The sequence below is a fragment of the Xiphophorus maculatus genome, chromosome 11, assembly GCF_002775205.1.
Source record: "Xiphophorus maculatus strain JP 163 A chromosome 11, X_maculatus-5.0-male, whole genome shotgun sequence".
Classification (NCBI taxonomy): domain Eukaryota; kingdom Metazoa; phylum Chordata; class Actinopteri; order Cyprinodontiformes; family Poeciliidae; genus Xiphophorus; species Xiphophorus maculatus.
This window is the reverse complement of record NC_036453.1, coordinates 13,165,929-13,179,608: the sequence shown is the minus strand read 5'-3', so window position 1 is coordinate 13,179,608 and position 13,680 is coordinate 13,165,929. Positions and strand designations below refer to the sequence as shown.

The following is a 13,680-nucleotide window of genomic DNA, read 5'->3' as shown; positions in this document are numbered from 1 at the left end:
TAATCAAACTCTGATTTTATTTTCTTGCTAACGAACTGGTACCAAAATATTCAGAGATGATTCCCCAACCAGAGCGTCTTTGTGGTGCATTCAAGTACATCTGGTAGTCTGGATTGCCTAAATTATCAAAACAACTCCAAGGTGGTTTAATAAATTTTTATTTTAAATGTCGGAACGGTTTTATGAATGAGTCCATACAGATCATCAATAATCATTTGCAATGTGGTTTTATTGTTATATAATGTATTCATCCATCTGTCCAGTTAGTGGTTATCCCTGTTAATCTTTAATTAATAAAAAAAAATCTCCCAAATTTATATCTACCACTTTTCATTTGTTTCTGTTGATTGATTGAATAATTAAACAAAATTTAAATTTTTGTTTACAAACTGACTAGAACTGGCATTATGTGTATTTAAATTTCTTTCTCAATACATTAAATAGCAGTAATTATAGCATGTTGCGTTATTTCATATTCCTTGATTAACTTTTGAATTTCTTTAATAATCTTGTCTATTTTCCTGCTTTTGCGTAGGTTTTTGTGGCGCTGTCAGATCAAATCGTCACACTGGAGTTTGTAAACCTCAATCTCTGCCACATATTTAATTTTTTATTTCTTTTTTTTGTCTTTCAGCTCTGAAAGACGCGCGCTTTCAGCTGGTGAACTTCTCAGACAACGAGCTGCGGGTGTCGCTGTCTAACGTCTCGCTGTCAGACGAGGGTCGATATGTTTGCCAGCTCTACACAGACCCCCCGCAGGAAGCCTACGCCGACATCACAGTGCTAAGTACAACATCAAAGCACTCACACACACGCCTACACACAGCAAAAACACACACTTTCAGCACACAAACGCACTGCCGCTCAGAGTTACGGGTCGGCGGGAGGTAAAGCCTCTAATCACGCTTCAACATACAGTAACATTCACATGAAAAACGGAAAACAACGTGACTGCACGCACTGCCTTTATTGTTTGGTGTTAAAATTATTAATAGGAGCAACAACGAGGTCGCACGCTGGAGTTAAAGTGATGGTTTCTCCACATTACGCCCCCCTTTAAATACAACACATCTTAATGAAATATTAAATCTGATCTTAGATGGGATTAAATCTGTTGTTCATGAAGGAACTTGAGTTTTCCTTGTGAAGCAGTGAGTCGGGTCGTTTTACACGGTTCCTTCATACTCATCTTCAGTACCGAGGAAATGTTTTACACCAGAACTTCCCTGAATCTGACTCTGACCTAAAATCAGCTGAGCGCTAGGTCCGGATTAGCTTAGCATCGGGTTCAGATCAGCATTTTCAGCTCATTTCCAGTTAGCTTGTCTGATACGTTGTTCAAACTGTTTAAATTCTGAACTTTCGTAGATTCTGCAAAAGAAATATAACAACTTGTGTTTTTGCAACCAGTTTTCAGTAACATAGTCTAAAAATCCCATTTAAAATGGGTTAAGTTGGCTGGTGTTTTTTTTCTAGATTACATCTGTTCATCCCTACAGTTTTATAGGGTAAAATTAAACATTTTACACAGAAATGACAAGGAGATGGAGGGAGGGAGGGATTTTTTTTAAAAATTTATGATCAATCAATCAAGTTTTATTTGTATAGCACATTTCAGCAGCAAGGCATTTCAAAGTGCTTTACATCATATCAAACACAGAAACACAATGCAACATAGAATCAACAATCAAACCACGACATTAAGTCAGGTTCCATCAATAAATTTGTAATTGATTACGTTTCAAGCGACTCCGCCGTCCCTCACGGATTTTTGTGCAATTCTATGGTACCTGTTAGTGTCTAGAATTTACAGGGTTTCCGTTACGCGCAATGATTTATGACCTTTGCGCAATAGAAGCCCTCCAAGCAGAAGCTTCTGTTTGTAATGAATGCTAGAGAAAACTAACTGCCACTTTCTCCCAGCATGTTACTCCGCAGTCATAAAGAGACGATTTTATAGAAAATCTCATTCAGATCCTTTTAGCTAACGACCCGAATTCATCCATCAATGGAAACGATGAAAAACGACTCCAGAAAAAAACAGAAAAATGAGTCAAATGAACACAACTTTTAATTTAATATCTGAAAAAAAGGTAGCAAAATGTACTTCTTATACTCCTTATTTATATGCCAAATGAATTAACATGAAATCCATTTGTTTTTGTCGCTGTTTAATCTGCAGATGATTCCCTCCTGAACTGAACCAGTCGGTTGTTACATAATGACAGTTTGACCCTCAGAAAGTCTTTTGTGTTCAGGCTGAGAGTCTTTGACTGAGACGGTTCAAATTTCACACACAAACCTCAGAGTGACCCCTGAGCGTGTACTCTGATGATCAGACCTGTTTTCCTGTTTGTGCCGTTCTGAGTGACTCTAAATGTCAGCTGTCATCAGGAGTTTCTGCCGACACGCTTGTTAAAGAGCGGCGCCGCTCCGCTGGTCCACTGCATCAACTTATACAGGAAAAGATCTGGAGTTTCAACTCCATTAGGTAACATGCTACTGTTAGCATGTTGGCTAACAGGAGAATTTTAAACATACTACGTATCCCATGATTCCTCCAGAGTTTGGAGGAATCATGATCTGGAGGGTCTGTGGGATTAGATCTGGAGTATTAACTCCACTAGCTAACATGCTAATGTTAACATTCTAGGTAAGGTAAGGTAATTTTATTTATATAGCATATTTTCAGCAGCAAGGCAATTTAAAGTGTTTTAAATTAATTAGAGGAAATACAAACAAAACAACAAAACCATAAGAGAAGATAAACATACTATGTATCCCATGATTCCTCCAAATGATGGAGGAATCATTTTAACTCTGTTAGCTAATTGCTAATGTTCCATTTTAGGTAACAGGAGAATTTTGCACATACTACATGTTACATGATTCATCCAAATAATGGAGGAATCATGGAATCTCCGGGATAAGATCTGGTGTTTTAACTCCACTAGGAGAATTTAAAGCACAACACATGTCCCATGATTCCTCCAAATTCAGCTGTGATGGGAGTTTGTGGAAACAACTTCTGTTTGCTCAGTGTTTACTTTGTCCCGTCCCAGTTCCTCCCGGTAACCCCGTCATTGAGGCCAAGGATGAGGTGCTGAGCGAGGGCAACGAGACGGAGATGACCTGCACCGCCATGAGCAGCAAGCCTGCAGCCTCCATCAGATGGATGAAGGGAGATAAGGAGCTGAAAGGTGGGGGGTGAAAACACACCATCACTGCTTCAGGCTAATATCATATGAGTCTGGATACAATCTCAATCAGCCAATAGATACAGTTTTATTATGTGAATGCTGTAGGGATTGACACTGAGTTTCTGTTGTTTTTTACAACATTGTCTACATTATAAACATACTATAATAGTTATAATATAGACATTATAAATGTCTATATTTATATAGACAAGTTTTAGTTAACTTGCTATCCATAGCCAATGTATTTAGGCTGCATCTTAGCTTATATAATGAATGAACTAAATTAGTGTTGGTATTCATGCTAGGGATATTTTTCATGCTACTGTTAGCATTTAGCTATTTTATTTGTGGCCAATTTAGATGATAAAGTATTATCATCCTTCTAGTGAATTGTAATGTTCATCAATATGGTAGTGACAGCAACTGTTAGCATGTTAGCATGATCAGCACTGATCAGCATTTTAGCTAATTGTAGCTTATACACTGCTGCTAGCATACGAGATGAAGTAAGTTAATGTTAGTCAACATGCTAATGTTAGCCCAGATGTTATGGTTGGTATATTATCTCATACTAGCTTTTTAGGATATTTCAGAAGCTTTAGTGTTGTTCTCAAAGTTGATGTAAGAAGTTAATGTTACATGCAACCTTTAGCACTTTAGCTAACATTAACATTTTACCAAATTCTAGATTTAAAGTCTACTATTTTAATACAAGATGGACTAGATGGATGTTGACATGTCGAAAACTCAACTTCGTAGACATCTGTTAGCACACACCATGGAGTTAGTATTCATACAGGTGATAGTTCTCATGCGACTATTAGCATTTTAGCTAACATTGGCGTTTTAATTATCTCTGGTTTATACACTGTCAGTATGATAGGAGAAAGTGAATGTTAGACTACATGTCCTAGAGTTTTAGTTAACAGAAGAATTTTAACAAATTGTAGCATGTCTCCATACTAGATGGATTAAGCGAATGCTAGCCAACATTTTAGCTATGAACCGAATAGCCAGTTTTAGATTATGTTGTTTTTATCTATTCTAGATGCAGTAATTTAATCCCAGTCAACACTCATAATAAAATTAAAATTTTAGCTAACATTAGCATTTTTACTAATTTATTTCAAGTTTTCTTGATACAATTGATTGTACTACTGAAATACAACCCAGACAGGTTTAGCACGCCAAAAAGGCTGTCATAAAGTAGTATTAAAACAAAATAAAGTGTTTGTTTTTTATTAAAAAGTATTGTAATATAATTGTACACTGAGATTCAAATGGAATTTTAAAAATCTCATGTTTTAATAGTTTGAACGTGTCGGCCGTTTTGTTGATTGATCTTAAATGTGTAAATTAAAGTCGTATATAAGGGGTTTTGAATATCTACATAAACAGCTTGTCGTAGTTTCTACGGCAGCCTGTAGGAGTCTCTTTTGAGTCGCTCTTTGTTTGGCACCTTGCTACTGCTTAGAGTGACCGTACCTGGAGTTTTGCTAAATAACTCATCGCTCTCACGATCTTAGGTGCACGCAAGCCTCTCCACCACGACAAGGTGGCGACTCTGCAGAGAGGAAACATTCACACCAACACACACACACACACCCACACACACACACACACACACACACCCCACAAACAACCCCCCACCCCGCCCCACACACACACTCAATTAACTGGAAAGACATATCTTTGGTCTAGCTGGGTGAATCCCGGCTACCCGGGAAAACCCATGCTAGCATGCTGCAATGCTAACAATGCTACCTAGTTCTTGAAAATTTGGGGTCTTTCACAGTCTCTGCCTCTCCATCACATACAAACCCACACCCGCACACCAACACACACAAAAAAATATACATTTTAAAAATATTTCTATCTAATCTAGTGAAGATGAATAAAGAAAAATCCCAGTCCCAGATGCAGCCTGTGATATAGTTCCTTTCATTTCCATTTCTACCTCAGACAGGTGAAGAAACAGTTCCTTTTTGTCTGCTTGACTTCCTCCTCGATTTGATTGGCCTTGTCGTTGATCTCTTTTATCTTTACGTGGAGATGATCGTTCAGCGCCGCCTGGCTCTGCAGCTCTTTCCTCAGGCGCTCCAGCTCGGTTTTATACCTGCTTTCATTGTCGCCGCATTTTTGTTTGAGGACCATGATATCCTGCTGGAACTTGTTCTTCTCGGCCGTCAGGTGGTTTATGAGCGCTCTGTCGTTGTTGAGGTTCTCCTCCAACGTTCGCAGCTGTTCTTGCAGGCACAGAACGTCAGTTTCGAACTTGGAGTTGATTTCCTGGTGGGAAGTTCTGACCACTTCCAGCTCTCTGTACAGAATCGACCCGATCTCATCACACGTTCCCACTGAAGCGGGAAGCATCGTGTGCATCCTTTCCAGCTGCAGAACCTCATTGTCACGTGTCAGCTTGCAAGTGAGCTGAAGGTGGGTCACTTCTCCTTCCTGTTCAAGATCTTCTCTCAAAGTATCGGCCTCTTCTCTGAGCATAAGAGAGTCACTGACGTCGTCCTCACCGAACTCGTCTAGGGAACTGGCTGTGTCGTCAAGTGGTTGCTCCAGCATCGACTGCATGTTCAGAGAGATTGAGTCGTTCTCCTCTATGGTCGTCTTGGAGTCGCTGTCTGTGGTCAGGTCCTCCCCCAGCGTGTCCAGCTCCAGTTTCAGCATGAAGACGTCCGGCTTGTACTCGATCACCTCGTTGGTTGAAAGTTTGAATTCCAGCAGCTCTGGTTGGAGATAATTTGCCATTTTTTCCTCGAAATCGGTCCGATCTCAAACGTGGAAAAGAACAGTAGCGACAGTCGCTGTTGGTGCGTGCGCACTCAGTGGTTTGATAAACCGCAATGAGACTTCAGAGACGTTGATGACTTTGAGGTCAAAGGAACTGGTGTGACATCATCATCATATCATCGTATGATGTCATAGTGCTGTTCACACCATGATGTTCCACCGTCTTCTTAGTTTTGTTCAAAATCAGCTGTTATTTAGTGAGGCATTTAGTTCCCTTTATTTTTGACAATAGTTACGTTACAGTAAAAAAATGATAAGGAAATGCAAACCTATAAAATAGACAGTAATAAATAATAAATCAGAAATACTTTATTAATTCAAAAGGGAAATTATGCCTGTGACAATAAAAAAGTTTGCGGCATGATAAATTGCCCCAGTAATTATTGTGATAAACGATAATATGGCTGTTTTGATAACATTTTCAGGTAATGTGTTGATGATGACATCATAGTGCAAATTTGCCCATTTTAATTTTTTTTTTTTTACCAATATATTTTTTATTGAGATTTTTCACTTTGGAAATACAAGCATGTAATTATCTGAGCAGGTTCTCTTTGTAGTTATTACATGACAGTAATTATTTTTACTCAACTCAGAGAAATAAAAATCAAAGAAATAAAGGGAAAACAAAAAAGGGGGGAAAAACGAAGGAAAAACAACAAAGAAAAAGAAAAACACAGCTTCTCAAAAACGGGGGTATTCAAGCAGATTACAAATTGGTCAGATATAAATATACACATCTATACAACATGGCACACCACAGGTTCCGGCAAATCAGAACTCAAACAGACCCTCTGTCAAGTCTAAGTCCTTAATAAAATTAATGAAAGGCCCCCAAATCCTCTCGTTTGGATTTCCTAATATATGTTATTTTTTCTAGCGGCAAATTAGACGACATCTGTTTTAACCACTGCGTGGCACTAGGTCTACTGATATTTTTCCAAGCCAAAGCAATACATTTTTTTGCAGCTGATGAGCTTATATCTGTAAAAGTACATTCTGATTTACTAAAGTTATGTTCCCCAGGGTGTAGAGCTAACAGGAACAATTTAGGATCCAGTGAAACTTGCTTTAAGATCATTTTTTTCAATTATATCTTTCACCTCTGTCCAAAGTGCTTCGATTTGTCTGCGTCACTTTAATTTTTAATAAAAACTTTACACTGGAACTGGAAGAAATTTTAAATATCCCAAATAAAATACAACAACCAAAAACAACTAATAAAAGTGGAAGTAAAAAAACAACACACACACACACACACACAACCGAAACCATAAATATAATGAATCATGAATTCTCTGTAAACAAAATTACCTTTCCAAGAATATTAATCTGCAGAATGAAAATCATTGAGTTCATTTTAATTTATCATGTGATTAATTGATTTACTGCAACAACTTCCTGCCAAGAGTTGATGGAGATGCTGAGTGTCCAAGGAGTAAATGATGTGAATTATAATCCGTTAGTTAAATCAAGCTTATGAAGTTTACTTTAAATGTCTAAATCGGTGTTTTAAGTTTTAGTTCATTTGAATATTAGACAATGTAGCAAGTGAAGGACTTTAGTGATGAACTTTCAGGTTTAATAAAACACAGTGAAAGCAAAAACATCATGCGGTTACAACCATTGATGTTTGCAACTTAAAATATCAGCTCCATCAAAAATAAACAGCATATGATAAAACAAATGCACAGTTTTAGTCCATATTTAAGACATACTCATTTTCAAAATAATAAGACTCATAATATTAACTCCCTAACAACTTGTCTTCCATCTTATGCTCTTGTTAAGCTGCCATTCGTTAACACACAGGCAGGAAATTGAATTTTCAAAATAAAAGCATCAAACACCAAAACTGAAAGTTAATCTTGGATAAGGCCAGTAAGCACCAAAGAGAGATAAAAACAAATAAAGAAGTTAATCTGGGGTTATTTACATACAGTAATAACTATTGTAATTTTATTTTTATGTAGTTTTACCGTTTAACCAGTTTGTTCTCATAATGCACCGGGCAAAAATAACAATAACACAAACAGATTCAGCACGTTTTCTGCCAACGCGTCTTAATTTCTCTTCGCAGCCATTAGAACGAGCCGTTCGTATTTCCTGTTTGCGTTTCCATGAAAGCCTCAGTGATGTGTGCAGGTGTCCGCGCCCTCACAGCCTGCATGCCATCATCAAAGGCAGCGGCGCTTCAGAAGTGCGGGTCGAGCTGAGGGAGGAACAGGCCCCCTGCTGGGCGGCTCCACCTCAGCGGCCGGCCTCCGGCTCTGCAGAGACTTTCAAACAAACGTCCAATCAGGAGCCGAGCTGCAGGCTTCACAATGCGGCACATTAACCCCAAACGCAGCACAGATTCATCCTGCATCATCTGGTTCAGCTCAGACTTAGTGCAGTCAGGGGCGTGTCTAGGTTTTTTGTGTCTAGGTTTTTTCTTAGGGGGGCCACTGCAGTCTGAAATTACAATAGACCTTGTGCCAACTACTTATTTATCCAAACAAAACACATGTTTGATTCAGCATTTATGCTAAATGAAAGTGATATTTGTTGAATAGTGAGTAAAAATGTTGATCCCATGTATGTTAATTAATATGTGATGTCTGATTTTTTAAAACTAAAGTTTAAACAGCAACAACAACAACAAAACAACATGTTATTAAACAACAAAAGAAGCATTTCTGTCGTCTACTGACATGCAGTGCAGACAAAGGCTTTTACAATATGATATGAATAAAGTGACAAACATTTTCCCATGATATAAGTTAAATAATCTGCCACATTTTCATCAATATTAAAGGATTATTGACTTTAAACATCCTCCTATTTCATGTTTTGTCTTATTTCTAGTGCGCTAAGATATTTGGACAAGAAACCAGACCAAAAATACTTGGTAAGATTTTGTGTTTTTGCAGTGTATTAAAATGATCTTATGACCTAAATTATGTAGATTTAACAAAAAGAGCGAAATAAACATGTAAGCGGGCAAATACTTTCTGTCTGTGTTTTAAAAACCTCTTCCTAAATGACGCTGTCGGACCTCAGAGACGAAGCGACGCTCGCGGGTTTCAGCTAAAATTCAAACCCAAAATATCTGAGAGGTTTTCCATCACACCTCTGCTTTCATCTCCATTTCAAAACTATTTGAAAAAGGCCGTTTTATCACCTGCAGCACCGAATCCGACTCTGCTTACTGTCGCTCCCATAAAGCTTTTTATTTAAGAACAGAAAAAAAAAACCAGTGACTGTGCATTAGAGCGAGTGCATCTGTCTGGATGTGTAAGTGCATAACCAACGCACTTACAGGGACGTCCTGTCACCTCTAATCGCCTCTGAGAGTCATTATTTTATCTGCAGACAGAACCAAATCACAGCACAGACATTATCTTTCACTTACGTCTCAGAAAGTCTCGTCAGACGCCATCAGGGTTACGAAATCAGGCGTTTCCACGGCGTCACGGCGACGGCAGGTTCACGTGCAGAGATGAAAAGAGGATCAGTTTGAGCTTCGTTTGGTTCCATGAAAAACAAAGCGGGAAGCAAAGACGACTGCATGTCAGTACAGTAAAATATCCTCCGAAAGTTCATCAATAACTGAATGATTTAATCAAAGTAAAATCATTTTTCTTTCTCAGGACGTTATTGCATTAGGTTGACAAAAAAAAAACAAGGAGATAAATCACAAAATTTCATTGCTGAAGAAGCTTGATGTTCATGGACTGCTGCCTTGCAGTATATTGCAGGAAAGTTAAGTGGAAGGAAAACATTTGTAGCCTTTAGAGGGAGTGCGGAGCAAGGCCAATGGAGGAGATTGATCTGAAGAGGCTCCCGTCTGCTGATGAGCTTTATGGAGGTGTGGGTTTCATTTCCCAGCTGGACTTTGTACAGACTCACACAAAAGCAACCAAATCACCATGGCAACAGCAGAAAGGAGGCCTGGCCAGAACCACATAGAGAATCTATGGAGTATTATCAAGAAGAAGATGAGCTGAAGGTTCTGTCAAAGCAACTTGGGCTTCCAGAACCTCAGCAGGTTCTCCTTCACTCAAATCGTTTCATTTTTGTTCTTTTTGTTTCATTCCATTTCCACTGCTCCTAGAAACAGCCAATGTGCTTTAAAAAAAACACCCAGCTGGTTTTTAGCAATAAGTTAATATTTTGTAGCAATAAGTCAACGTTTTTAGCATTAAGTTCATGTTTTCTGGTGTCTGGAAAATGAGCTGTTTCAGAAACCTCCGCAATGTAACGTCATAAATCAGCAGCCACTGACGCTCGTCTAGTAGCCCCTGTGTGTTACCTAGCAACTCAAACAGAACTCTGCCCATTACCTGGCAACCAAACGGAACTCTGCCCATTACCTGGCAACCCAAACGGAACTCTGCCCGTTACCTAGCAACCCAAACGGAACTCTGCCTGTTACCTAGCAACCCAAGTCAGACCCTAAAACAGCCCATTCTGAAATGAGCTGAAACCAGACTAAAATCTAATTATCTGAATGATTTTGTGCAAAAAATGTAACTTGGTTTATTTAGCTCATAAACCGGCCATAACCTGTTCAAGGAAGCGTAATATATAACCTTTAAACGTTTATATTTTTAATCTTTCTGCATTTTTATTTGTTTTTACTTAAACTGAGAATCCATCAGAGCATCAAATGATAATTTCCCCGACTTTAAGCAACAACTAACCAGAGAAGTTGTTGTCTAAAATTAGCCGTGTTTGAAGAGGCGTGTGCGCCGGGTGCTTCATGTGGTCTTCCTCTTCTTGACACATTAGAATTAGCGCTAGCCGAGGCTTTAGCTGGAGGAAAATAACCGACTGTGATGCAGTGAAACTCCTGACGAGGTGGATTCACGCTTCTGCGGCTTTGACCCCACAAACCACTTTACAGAGTCCATAAAATACGGGACGGTACGCTTTCCTCGTATTTTCTGAGTCTGTAGAGTCACTTTGGACAGGTAATTATGTTCAGACATTTGAAAACAAGATTTTATGTCTTTAATCGTATGTAAGCCGATGAATCAGTGTTTTACTGTTGTTTATCAGGATTTAAATGGATAGAGGTAACCAATGACCGGAGCAGATGTAAAATACAGATTTCTTATTTAAATGGCTTCATTCCCCCGTTTTTCTCTCAATTTAAACAAAAGTTTCCCTGTTTAATGGTAAATATTTTAAAAGTGATTAAATATTTACCTTCAACCCCCACACCGTTCACACGCAGGCCGACAATAAAGACTGACTGACAGCCATTAGAGCTTTTTAACACGTGTTTATTTTTAGTTTTGTGTGCTAATTACTGTGAGAAACTTACTGACTGAACCTGAAAGATTCTGCTTTGTAATCTCCCAAAATCCGCCTGACATCTGAAACGTTTTCATTTCCAGTCAGAAATCTTCAGAACGCTTTGAGAAATCTTAGAATTTACTTAAAACGTCAGAAGTTAAGATCACAGGACACAAAAGTATATTTCTGAAGAAATCCAGAACGCTTGACCCACGTCAGACAGCTTAAAAACCAATTCTACCAAACACTGAAAAAACTGTTGAAGTGCTGAATTCAAGAAAAAAACTAAACTTCTCTTTAACCCTATTCAGCCTGAAACAGGAAAGGTTTAGTTGGAATTCAGACCACTGACCAAGTAATTGCACATTTTGACATTTAGAAAATTCAATTGCTTAATGGAAACACACCAATTTTGAAAAAACTCTTGATTTTCAATAAAAAGTTTGTTGAAATTGGTTTGTTTCACGGAACTGCAATGGAATCACTTTTTTCGCGTCACGCGAGTCACGTGATCAACAAGCGGGTTGTTCACTGGAGAAGAGGGAGAAGACGACAGGAAGTAGTTACATGATGACACAGCGTGGTTTTTGACAGCTGCATTTCCATCACATATGAGTGCAAAACTTGGTCAAATACGATTATGTAGTCGCGACGTTTCAATTCAATTAGAAATGCAGGTAAACTTATTAAAATACATGCTGCTCTTTACTCCTGCGACTACTTCCTGTCACTGTCTTCTTCGTGGTTTTTACTCCAGTAGTGTTGGTTTGTTGATCACGTGACCTGTATGATGCAAAAAGTGTTTTCATTGAAGTTTTGCGAGATAAACCAATTTCAATACAGCCAAAAAATACAAAAAGCACTTCATTGGAGCGCCAAAACATTTTCTCTAAAAAAAAAAAAACTGAAATTTTTCAAAATGTCTTATTACGCTATTATATGGTGAGTGGAAACACAGATAATAGCTTAAGGCATGAACAAACTTATTGATGCGTGATTTTAATTGTTTACTGTTTTATGGAGGCTGCACTGTGGCGCAGCCTGGCAGCAAGAAGGTCCTGGGTTCGATTCCCGGCCCGGGGTCTTTCTGCATGGAGTTTCCATGTTCTCCCTGTGCATGGTGGGTTCTCTCCTGGTTCTCCGGCTTCCACAGTCCAAAAACATGATTGTTAGGTTAACTGGTCTCTCTAAATTCTCCCTAGGTGTGTGTGGGTGTGTGCGCATGGTTGTTTGTCCACACCTGTCTCTGTGTTGCCCTGCGACAGACTGGCAACCTGTCCAGTCGCCTCTCGCCCGCAACGTAGCTGGAGATAGACCAGCACCTCTTCCGACCCCAATAGGGACAAGGGTGTTAGAAAATGGATGGATGGAAACACTGTAATTGTGTTTTTTCGACTTTAGCAGAATTTTGACACAGTTGTGCGCACATTTAGTGAGAAACAAGATGTTATATGTCTTTTATATATATAATATATATATATATATATATATATATATATATATATATATATATATATATATATATATATATATATATATATATATATATATATATAAATATCTGGTTTCCTCACAAAGACTAAATATTTCTAAAGATGCTCCTTTTCGACTCATTTTTCAATTAAACAGCCAAAGTATTCAGTCTAATTCCTCTAATTCAGACTCATGTTTCAGTGAAATTTGCTTTAATGTTCTGCAGATAACGATCCAATCCAATCATCTGTTTCTACATCCACAGATCCTTGATCTTATTTACATCCTTCCCCTTTTATCCTGTTAGTTTCTGTGATTTATATCCCGACTCTTCACACTAACAGTATGGTGAAAGTCGCATAAGAACAGCAGTCCTCGCTGCCCGGGTCGCTTCCTTCTGCTCTTTCAAGGCCGACAGAAATAAGGTTTTTTATTGACTGACAGGGAGCAGAGGAGCCATTAGACTGCAGGGCTGAGAGACAACCACGGGGCGATTTCAGTAACCGCGCTCTGCCCCGGCAGGAAGTCCCCTGATACAGATAAAACAGATAAAACAACAATCAGGGGAACGTATGTGTTGGTGTTCCAGGGATGTAATGTAGATTTTGCACATTTTTTTACCTCTTTCCTACAACAGGTCATTGTCGAAAGGGGGGCAAAAAAAGAGTAGTAAATGTCCATCAAAAAACTCAGAAATTTCTGAGCATGAAAAGTTGAAAACTTGCTAGAAATAAATCAAATTATGAAATTAATCTCAGAAATGTTCTAGAAGAGAACAGGGATGCTTTTGAGTTTCAAAAGGCAAAATTTAGACTTTTGGAAAATTTTCTGACTTTCAAAGTTCACAATTTGTCATTTCAAAATTAGAAAATTTTGAAATTTTCACATTTCAAAATGTTCACATTTTGAGTAGAAATTTCTC

General features: G+C 38.4%; 1 protein-coding gene across 4 annotated transcripts in view; it reads left to right on the top strand.

Annotated features, from left to right (window-relative positions):
- LOC102219342 (cell adhesion molecule 1-like) overlaps positions 1-13,680 on the top strand; it is a 388,017-nt gene that overhangs the window by 307,022 nt on the left and 67,315 nt on the right. For all 4 annotated transcript variants that reach the window (XM_023342782.1, XM_023342783.1, XM_023342784.1 and 1 more), the window contains exons 4-5: positions 635-787; positions 3,063-3,200. In XM_023342782.1, coding sequence (XP_023198550.1) covers positions 635-787; positions 3,063-3,200 — 291 coding nt within the window. The remainder of the gene's footprint in view (positions 1-634; positions 788-3,062; positions 3,201-13,680) is intronic.